The 10,761-nt window shown below is 33.0% G+C and overlaps 1 protein-coding gene across 1 annotated transcript in view; it reads left to right on the plus strand.

Annotated features, from left to right (window-relative positions):
- Positions 1-10,149, plus strand: part of fz4 (frizzled 4) — a 45,758-nt gene extending 35,609 nt beyond the window's left edge. Inside the window, exons 2-3 of the mRNA XM_068761567.1 lie at positions 6,016-6,191; positions 8,928-10,149. Coding sequence (XP_068617668.1) covers positions 6,016-6,191; positions 8,928-9,565 — 814 coding nt within the window. The 3' untranslated portion in view covers positions 9,566-10,149. The remainder of the gene's footprint in view (positions 1-6,015; positions 6,192-8,927) is intronic.
- The last annotated feature ends 612 nt before the right edge of the window (positions 10,150-10,761 follow it).

Consider the following 10,761-nt stretch of genomic DNA (forward strand, 5'->3'; position numbering starts at 1 on the left):
ATAAGAAAATTATGCTATAAATTGTTAAAATGATTACACGCAGAGGACTCGGCAAAATGCCTAGTTATTGTAATTTAAGGCAGAAAATATACAATACGTGAATTGCTTTTGAGATCAAATTACGCTGTTCAGACATTTAAAGTCAAATAAAGTCACAATTAAAAACATTAAAATCTGTTTAAAATGTAATACAAAACGACTAGTTTTATTAACGTCGTTCTGTACATAGTTTTATAAAATTAATTATACAGGATGATCGATTATGTGCTATAAAGCTTAGCAGACAGTTAGTGTAGAGTGTACTGTATACAAAAATTAACGGTTTCAGAAATAACAAAGAATAACAATATAATAGGAAAAAGCTTTTTTAAAATTCGATTTACTATATATTAAAGTAATTATTTATCTCCTGTCTGTAGATATCCTAGTTCCAAAATGAAACATAAATTAATAAATAACATATTTCAGAGAGATCACTTTGTAAAGGTTGATTCTAAATAGGTGTAAAATCTTCAAATGCTCTTTGTTGACCAATATTTTGTTCATTCAACCCATGCAATGATTTACATAAATCCATCATTCTGTATAGCTCTCTGCTATCGTTTCTAACTAAAATAATTTATTTCCGAGGAAATATGGTATGTTTATGTTTATATCAGTGCATTAATATTATACAAATATCGCTGTCAAAGTGGCGTGGATCAGAAATAGTACATCCTGTTTCGTACGCGCAGCAGACGCAAGATGCACGAATCGGACGGGTAATCGATTTTACGAGCGCCCAAAATAAACCGGGTCCCTTTTCTATAGGGTTGCCACAATGAATCTGTGAAATTATGTCATCTGAATTAATCTGACGTCTAAGACACAGGTCAGACCTAGTTAACTTCGGAATATCTATTTGCTGTTAAGAGAAGTATGCTTGGAAGAATGCCGGGTTTTTTTAATGGCCTATGGCGCCGAGATCCTTTGTTTTAAGCTCTTTTAAGGTTGTGAAGTTCGGAGGCTTCCTGGAGGGCCTCGGGTCGGGCCGCTACATACTTTCGTTTCACTTGCTTGGAAGATCACGAAGCTCTTAGCTCGCGTGGATGAATGATCCTTAAAATGACTAGGTTCAAGAGCTCGTCGTCGTCCCTCTTGGAAACATCAGCTTCAGCTGTCACTCGTTTGGCATACATACTCAAGGGCGCCCTTGAGGGTTTAACCTTGTCTTGATCTGTTGCTATTGCCCGACTAATATTTCTACCCCTCCCAGAATGTAAGTGTACTTATTGACACCAAGAGGATCAATTTAAATAATCTCCTTTTAATGGATTTACTAAACTTTCTCTTAATTTAATTATTTATTCATTTATACCGCTCAATAATATTTAAAAGGTTATATCTAAGTAACATTTTTACATATTAATTTATTATTTTAATGACTAGCCTATAACTGTTTACCTTTATTGGAGAGTCTATAACGTGAGTAGGCGATTTACATTTACATAAGCTCAACATGCTAGTTCTACATCCACAGAATAGAGAAAAACCTATAACAAAACAACGTATATGTCAGTATTGCAAAGATATCGAGCAAAGTATACGTACGTAATAACTATAATTTAGATTAGACTGTCATTATATATTACATGTACGTTTTTTTTCTTCAAATATATGCATTTATTTATTGATACGTGTGTCAACTGTTATCAGAGTTGTAAGTTACATTGATATTTCTTTAATATCGATATTCTTTACGATACTAAAACAAGATAACTCTGAGAATATGTATCGCTCAGGTACAGTGCGTCGCGCCGGAGGCAATAAATGGGTCCGTTCACCTAACTAGTGCTGTGGGTGTTGGATTTTATTGTTACGGCCGCCTTAACGAGCCTTCTTTACGTGCCCGACCGTATCTTGCTTGTAAGAAAACTTTTTATTAAACTTATAATTTTAAGTAGATATACACCTTTTTATGTACGCCTATTTACGTCGCTCGCTACGTAAATTACCCGAGTAAAATTATGGGAGACGATTTTAAACGACAATGACATTTATTATATTAAAAACTTTTGGTATCAGAATTAAAATATTAATAGCATCATGTGTGGTCTCAAACAGCTGTTTCACAAAAGCTATAAAGCGATTTTATTTTAGTTATGTTATATACAACAAAATTTCTAATAGATATGAAAGGTTTAAAATTATTGATGTATATGTTCATTTTCTGTGAATCAATTTATGGTATACCCTAACTAAAAATCAATGATTTCAGAAATAATAATATAGTAGAAAAAATCGTTTGCAAAATTTATATTATTATTCAAAATCAGATTATTTCCATTGATTTATTAAAATTAATTATTGTTTACTATCTGTCCCTGAAGACTGTACTGCCAGAAGTTATGTGCCTTATTCCAATAGACTGAAGGTGTGATCAGCTTTATATAGTGTGATTGGAAATAGCTTGCTTTAAATCTTTTAATGATTAAAAATACAATCATCTCTTTAAAGCATTAATTGTAAAAATTAACCTGTATGTTAAATTTCTTAACAATGATAAATATTTCATATTTCATCACAATGAAATTACTAAGAGAAAAATGTTTTATTGTCTCCATAATGTTTTTTTTTAAATTCCAATCGTTAACTGCAGTTATAGTGTGAAGCCAATAATTTCCCACATGATAACGTTATCGTTTAATGCACACACGAGGCGAGACACGACAACCGACAATAAAAAATAATAAAAAAGTTTAATGCGCTCGTTTCTTCTCGCCCCAGCGTAATATCATTTGCATTTCCATAACATTCTTTTGCATGTAACAAATGCACGCCATAATTGGCAATTCATTTTTATCACTATTTTTATCGACCGATCTAAACTCTCGTGATAAGTTTCAGTAAAATAAATACGATATAAATTTTGCAATAACATTTTACGTACATATTTACGTAAAATCTTTTTAAAAATGGATTTCAAAAATTACTTTCAATTTATTTAAACACGTGAAATCGTTTGGCAATATACCTCAGGTTAATGCAATAAAAGATTTTTAAAAGCAAATTAAATTATTCATAATATACATTAAATATTTATATGAAACGATATAGACTGAACAAAATTTAAAATTGAAACCGTTATCAAGAATCCGGAGGTCTCGAAAAGAAACTTCATTATATTGGAACGTAAACGTAATAGTTTTTATTTTATTATTTCAATGTATATTTAATTCAAGCATTAACATATAAAAGGATTATATTATTAAGGGAAATATCAAAAATCATTTTAAAGTGACATTTTATTCGCAATAGACATCAGAATTACACCTGCTACAGTGAGTACATAAAGAAACTAATTATGACAATGCAAATCGTACAAACATTAGTAAAATGTTAGCTAACATGTGATGGCGTCGGAGGCCGGATCAAACACGCGAGAACAAACAAAAGTGTTTGGACTATCGCCACTTTCGGCTCTGTTTAAATAAGGACCGTTGTTTATTCAAGTGCAGTGACACGCCACTGCCTGTATGTTTGTCCATTTTAAGATGATCTCGAAGAATTCTTTATAACTACATCACCCACCATATAATATTACACGAGGGTAGGTCCGTCTTAGGTGGCGTCGGCTTAAAACAAGGCGACACCTTTCTCGTTCGAAGTGGTATGGATTTACCTGTCAGCGTTTTTAACTAGCTTAGTGAGGGGTTGGAAACTATGTTTAACAACCTCTTTGACTAAAAAAGTAAGATAAAATTGTCTTTACTGGACGGTTTACGTAACCTTGGTACACTGCGTTAATTTTGCGTCGAGTTTAAGTCTAGATAAACGAACTACTCGAAAAATCCCAGGAAATTCTTGATGCTGCCGGCAACTTCGAGGTGGCATCTGGGTGAACCGACATTGGTGGCCTTCTAGGATACTGCCTCCGTAGTCTAGAGTAGTATATGAGAAGCAGTCTCCTAAAGGAAACAGTTTGTTAAGAAGATCATGTCCAATTAAAATCCACGTCACCAGACGCAGTCGTGGTTCACGACAGTCGGAACAGGACTATCGAGATCCTACACCTTATGGCAGATAAATGCCTCTTTAGCTTGAGGGCATTCTTTTTGATTTTATTATTTCAGATTTTTTTGTTAAATATGACAATTAATATTTTTAAAGCAACGAACTTCTGGCACAACTTACCAAGTACTATAGGTAATATAGAAAAAATTTATAATACCTCAAATTTAACATAGTAACAACTTAATAATTTGTTTCAAAATAGTCTCCTTGACAATATATGCGTCGTTGTTTTCTGAAATACTATTACGAAAAGCAGTGTGCCCACTTCTCTTTAAAGTTCTTTTCCAAGGCGTTTTTGAACGCAGCCACCGTGTCTTAGCAAGTGGTACACAGTGTTTGAAATATCTTTCAGCGAGCTCGTCTGGTACCCGATTATCGAACTGTTTTATAGTCATTTTTAAGTCTTCAGCAACGTCATAAATACTAATGTCTTAAATCTTAACCACTTTTTCCAAAAATGGCGTATATTTTTTTGTAACTGGGCGAACTGAGTAAGGTGCATTTTGATATTAAAATTCACGGATTGAAAACGATTTTATCACTTTCGTGCTATTATTTACACTGCTTTAGGTTTATAAACGTCGCAAACTTATTCCGTGGCTTGCATTGTATTTTTCCTTTTTTTTTAATAAAATTTTAAAATATACCTATTTGCTTTACTGTATTACCTCATTTTAAAAGAAATGAAAAAAGCCCGAAACAACATTTCATTAATATTTATATATATATATACTTTTTTTAGGTTATGTATATTATTTGCAAATAAATGACAATAATAACATGCGTGATAAAGAAATAGATAATAGTTTATATTCCAGTTTATATTCCAAAAAAAGAAAAAATTTTATTTGTATACTGGCCAGATCTAAAATCTTCGGTTGCTTGTAATAATGGAAAAACTTGTTTAGCAATTGTTTTTTTTTTATATAATAATTATAGACTATAGATGATATTTTCTCACATTTTGAATCTAATTATCTGTCTACGATTTGGTATTTCTCTAAAAAAGTGACTGAATGTTTTATTGTAATTATTTTTCGTCACCACTATGGTCGGATAAATTTTGCTATCGTAATAGTATTAACTAATCCACCTGTCTTTACAGGTGATGCTTTAACCATAGTTTAGCTTCTTTCTTGACTGTTTAATTACTATAATTGCCATACATTTATCAGAAACGTCTTTTGCTTCGTTTATTTGAGTAATAAATTTCAATTAAACGTCATTACGCTTCATTATTAGAGGGTTTAACTTGATTAAGTACTGCTAATAAGCTCCTGGATATTAACAAGTACAATTTTTTTCGTAATTTTTAATAAATACACACGTGTGATTAAAGTCGAGTACACGGTTTAATTTATGGCAAGCAGAATTCTACAGCCAATATTCAAATACATTGAATTTTTTTTCGCTTATTATCGTAAAGATGAATCTACTACATCTACGGATAATAAATGCCTCATATCTGAGAAGAATAATCTTGATATAATTACATCTACTTATCAAGTCGTTTACAATATACTTCCATAGCACACAAAAATTTTGGAGCATTTCCCATATGAAAAAAAAATCATTAACTTAATAAAATCAAGACGTGTTATACGAAATTTGTTTTAGTTTATGGCATTTTCATAGACAAATTTGACATGTTTTTGCGTATATTTCATTAAAATTTACAACAATAATGAAGAATGCTGGAAACAGATCGCTTTTTATTTGTCCTATTAGAAATTTATGAGGGAGACCAATGTCCAACAGTGGACATCATACGGCTGAAGTGATGATTTTGATGATTCATTGTTCCTCGAAAGAGAGTGTTAAGCGCATATAGAGTGACAGTTCAAGCTGAGATTTTACTTTAGATTTACTCTGTAAGGCTTTATGACCAGGCATTCAACATTTGCAACTACTTGTTATAATAATAGATAAAAGTGAATTTTAATTGAAGTATTATATTTTCAGGTGGGTGGTGGTAGCTGGTGCTTGGAGAGCCAGTGTGTTACGACCACCGTCGGCACCAGGTGCGGTTCGCAATGACCGTCATTCCTCACTCCTCCAACTTGCGGCCTGGGGTGTGCCTGCGGCGTTGGCGGCTGCTGTTCTTGTGACTAGAGATGTAGACGCAGATGAACTGACTGGTGAGACATTCTTCCAACAAATTTTTTTATTTATTTATTCAATAACATAACTGTCAAAACGACCTTGATCCTCCATTGGAAATGAAATACCTTCTCCGTTACATTTCGCTAACTTTACCTGCATGATGAACTTTTCATTCGCCATTAATGTAATAAAAAATTATGTCATAATATTTTTATAAGCAAGTGGCACAGATAATATTATAAATTCTACCGATTAAACGGAAGAATAAGTGTATTTAAAATATATATCTAAATGTTAAGTACTATGATTAAACGTGTTATAATCTGCCATGATCTATGTTATCTATATTTTTTAAGCTGCACGGCAGACTTCTACAGTAAAATATTATTGTTCAGTACATTAAAAGTAAAATAAAATTTGTTAAAATGTACATTTTATTTATTAACTTAATATTTTTATTAAATACGACAATTACTTACAAAAATATGTTTTCTACTATTAATAATGTTAGGTTATTTTATTGAAATGCTTAAGACTTCAAACTTTTGACAGCTAGGGATGTGTATCCTTATATTCTGTATTGTTTCTATAATTAATTGTTCTTTCTATTTGCCTCGTAATCGTTATTTTTTCACTAGAACCTACCGCGTGCCTATAACGAAAACATTAAATAAAAGCCGATATCGAACTTAACCACAAGCAGTACATGTAGCTATTCATTTTTATTAATGCACAAAAGTTTTTGGCAAAAAAATATTTTTGTATAGTTCAGATTTAAGTATGAAATATTTATAAATATCGTAACTGAATGGTGACGGTTAAATGTAACAAACTTTTTTATATAGAGATTACGCAATCGCCTCTTTGAACTAAACTTCTCTAAAAGCTTAAAAAAAACAGTTGAATGTTCGCATTATTTGAAAGCATTTCTAACATACATCCGTATCGACGTGCCACAATGGCGGTGGCGATTCCTGGTTTAATGTTCCCTGCGTGATTATTTGATCGGCGGCATTTTCAAAGCGATTAAATCTTGTACGAGTGCGCGGGAGCATGCATTCATATAATAACCGCATTGAACGTTTTGTCTTCGAGTACCTACCGGGTCTATTCAACCTCTGATTCTTAATAATGCTGACTCTTAAGATTAAAAAACAAAATTATTCCTTTTTCAAATTCGTATACGGAAATATCTATATATTTTTTTAATGATTTTAATGATTTTTTAAACAGGATGTTAATAATTAGCAATTAAATATTAACTAAAGTTAACATTATTTACGAAGTCTCGTTGATTATTTTATTGTAAGTTATAAGAATCTTTTTTAAATTATTTTACAGCTTATTGTATAAATTAACAAAAACTAAGAAACAAGCAAACACATTTGTAATATTTGTCAAAACAAATCTCTTATCAATTAAACTTGCGGGCGATTCCGGTCTTAATTATAAAAGCATAGCGACTTTTCAATAGTGCCGCACTGATAATAAAAGATACACAGAAAAACGGTTGGAACAGCGCAATGTTTCAAACTATTACATCTCTTTGAAGTTGCATTGTTTAGTTGCGTGTACACCTTGTTTATCAGATACGTGGTCTCAAAACTTAAGACTTTAGGCTTCATTTGATTTTACCGACGCGGTCGGTTTTTGTTAGAAAGTTTATGATAAGACGAACCGACTCTTACATAAGTTTACTGTTTATATAATTTCTGAGGATTTAATAAATACTTCTTGCTGCAAGAGTGATGGGAGAAGTAAAGTATCGAGTTTCTTTGTTGCTTAATATGTATGATAGCTGATGATTAAGTCGAATATTTAAAGTACCTATTTTTCCTTGTTTTAAAATATGTGTTCTGTTTCTAAAACACTTTTCATTATTTCACACAAAGGGAACTTGAGTGAAGGATCGCACGGCCCATTTCTCAGGCATATTGCAGTTTCAATCTTGCCAAGCTTATTGTAGGTTTATTTTTATTGTTTTCGTTTCCATTATACTGGCCAAAAGAAATGCTCGACCATTATTCGAGCCGTTAAATACGACACCTTTCCACCTCGCACGCTCGTATTTCAATTTTAAATCGGCCCTTTTAACCGCTGCCTTATTAATGCAAGCCTTTTTTCTTGCCGGCTGTTTGTGTAGGTGTTCGCTTTAAGAGCTGCTTTATAGGGAAACGGAATGTTATTCAGCTCAATAAATAGCGCTCGAGAGAAAAACTTCGTATCCGCTGGGTGTATTGCCAAAGGAACATAGTTACTGCTCATACAATAAAACCATGCAATAACCAGCGATCATTTCTGTGACGGTAAACTAGGATATCATTCATTGAAATGCGGAACTCGCTCAGCAAGGAAATACTTTTTACATTTTCTTGAAAATTGATGGCGATGCCATAAAAAGAGATAAGCTCGGAATTTATCTACAAGATCAATTTAAGGATGAAGAGGTCCGTAGGCGAACAAATTTTTCGGCATAGCCCAGCCGATAGGCAAGTTGAAGTGTCAGTGGAAGACCATTATGCGCGTAGAACTGGTGGCGGCTGTGGATTTAAACTGGTAAGCGCAGCGTAGCAGTCCGCTTACAGATCTTATTGGAAATCAAAAGACGTCCCCAGTCTATGTCCAGCCGTGTATGCCCTACGGCTGAATTTATAATGATTATGCTGCATTGGTATTTTTAACTAAAAGAATTATTAATCCATGTAATGATTAAAAATGCGACTCTATGTAAAATTAAACAAAACAAATGAAACAAATCTTTATGTTTTCAGGTACATGTTTCGTGGGAAACCAATCGAGTAAATCGTTACTGGCTTTGGTAATTATACCAGAAGCTATATGCTTGTTGCTCGGTTGCTTGTTCCTGGCGTCGGGTCTGCGTGTTGTTCTGCAGCGACCGACTCCAGTGCCCGCCCCGACGGCTCTTCTCAATTCACCTCCACAACCGCATACGGATCAGAGCTTGTTAAGATTGGGTGCATTTGCAGCGCTTTACGCTGTCCCATCAACTTGTATTTTAGCGACTTGGATATATGAGTACACTTGGCGGGATGATTGGTTGGCAGCCCCTGTTCCATCAATGGAACCTTCAACTCAGCCTCAACCTGCGTTTTGGGTATTTTTGTTCCGAATATTCGCGACACAAATTCTGGGTGTTATGGTTGCCGTTTGGATAGCGACACCACGCTTGAAAGCTCTTTGGAGACGAATTTCAGGTCCAAGAAAACCTACATTGGCAAAATGTCCAGCGGGTCCACCTCCCACGCCATTAACGTTGCAATGCTATGCCACGCACACTCATTCCTTGCCACGTCATCCTCATAAATACGCAACCTACAGGCCGCCACAACATCAATCCTACAGAAAACCAAGGCATTACCATTATTCAGCCGGCGAAACTATTCTATGACCGTATAAGCATACATACACACAAAAATAACGTCACAGTTTCGTTCAACAATTGATAATATTGTTTATAACAATATTGTATTCATAAATAAGTGCCATTGAATATAAGTCTGTTTATAGTAACGTAATTTCTATGTCGCACAATATCAAATTTGATATTTAAATCTGATTGTAGATAAGATTATTCGTAATGGTGCGTAAAAAATTGTAAATAAATTTATAATAGATTTTAAGCTTTTTCTGACATGGATCTTTATTACAGTATCAAAAGAATCGTAAAAAAGTAGTTTATCTAATACGACATTATAGTGTAACTTTAAATCTCAGGACATGAGTTGGCGTCATAAAATGTCGAAAGACAAATGAGAAAAATAGACACACATGTAAACTATGTGAACATAGCAAATGTTTTGTATTAAATATTAAATTATAGGTTAGTTTTACAAAAAGTGAATTTGTAAATATTAGTCAGTTAAATGTGTGAAGAATAAAATTATTTAATAAGCCCTTTTTTTGCAGTCACTCGGTGAGAATAATTAAGAAAAATGAATGTTTAAATAAATTTTTAAATTTCTGTTACTAGCACATTAGTTGTTGGTTACTTTTTGTACTTGGCTTATATCCTAAGGATATATTTCTTCTATGGTACATAAATGTCGTTAGTATATAGTTAATAAAATAATTTGTTTATGGGCAACAACGATCTAAAATGGAGGAATTGGTGACTATACCGTATTCGCCGAACAGAGTTAATACCAGAAATTGCACATAAAATCTCATTAGTATTAACGAGTCGTTTCGCATAGTACGGGCGCGTTCTCTTATTATTGTTGCTGTTTACTGTACCTGCATATTTTTACACTGATTTCTATTTAACTCTTGGTGAACGACGTTTGCTTGGATTGATACCTATTTAATTTGTTCGAACGTTAAGAACTAGGAACCAAAACATTAAACGTCATTTTCACTGATATATAAGACTTAAATAAAAAAATGAAAGTGTTAAAAACCTTAAAAAGTTACCACGTGTAAATGCATCTTTTTTATCTACAAAATATGTTGACGCCCTTTAAAATCGTTTGTTCTTTTGTCCCGTTTATAAAGTGCTCTTGTAAAACACTATAATAAATCTCACAGGCGAATCAAAAATAAAAACTTCGATACCATGTCTTTGACTTATCTAGGAATCACAGTATA

The sequence above is a fragment of the Battus philenor genome, unplaced genomic scaffold (assembly GCF_028537555.1).
Source record: "Battus philenor isolate CCGP_79_NKW_IND1 unplaced genomic scaffold, ilBatPhil1.0.hap1 SCAF_15, whole genome shotgun sequence".
NCBI lineage: Eukaryota > Metazoa > Arthropoda > Insecta > Lepidoptera > Papilionidae > Battus > Battus philenor.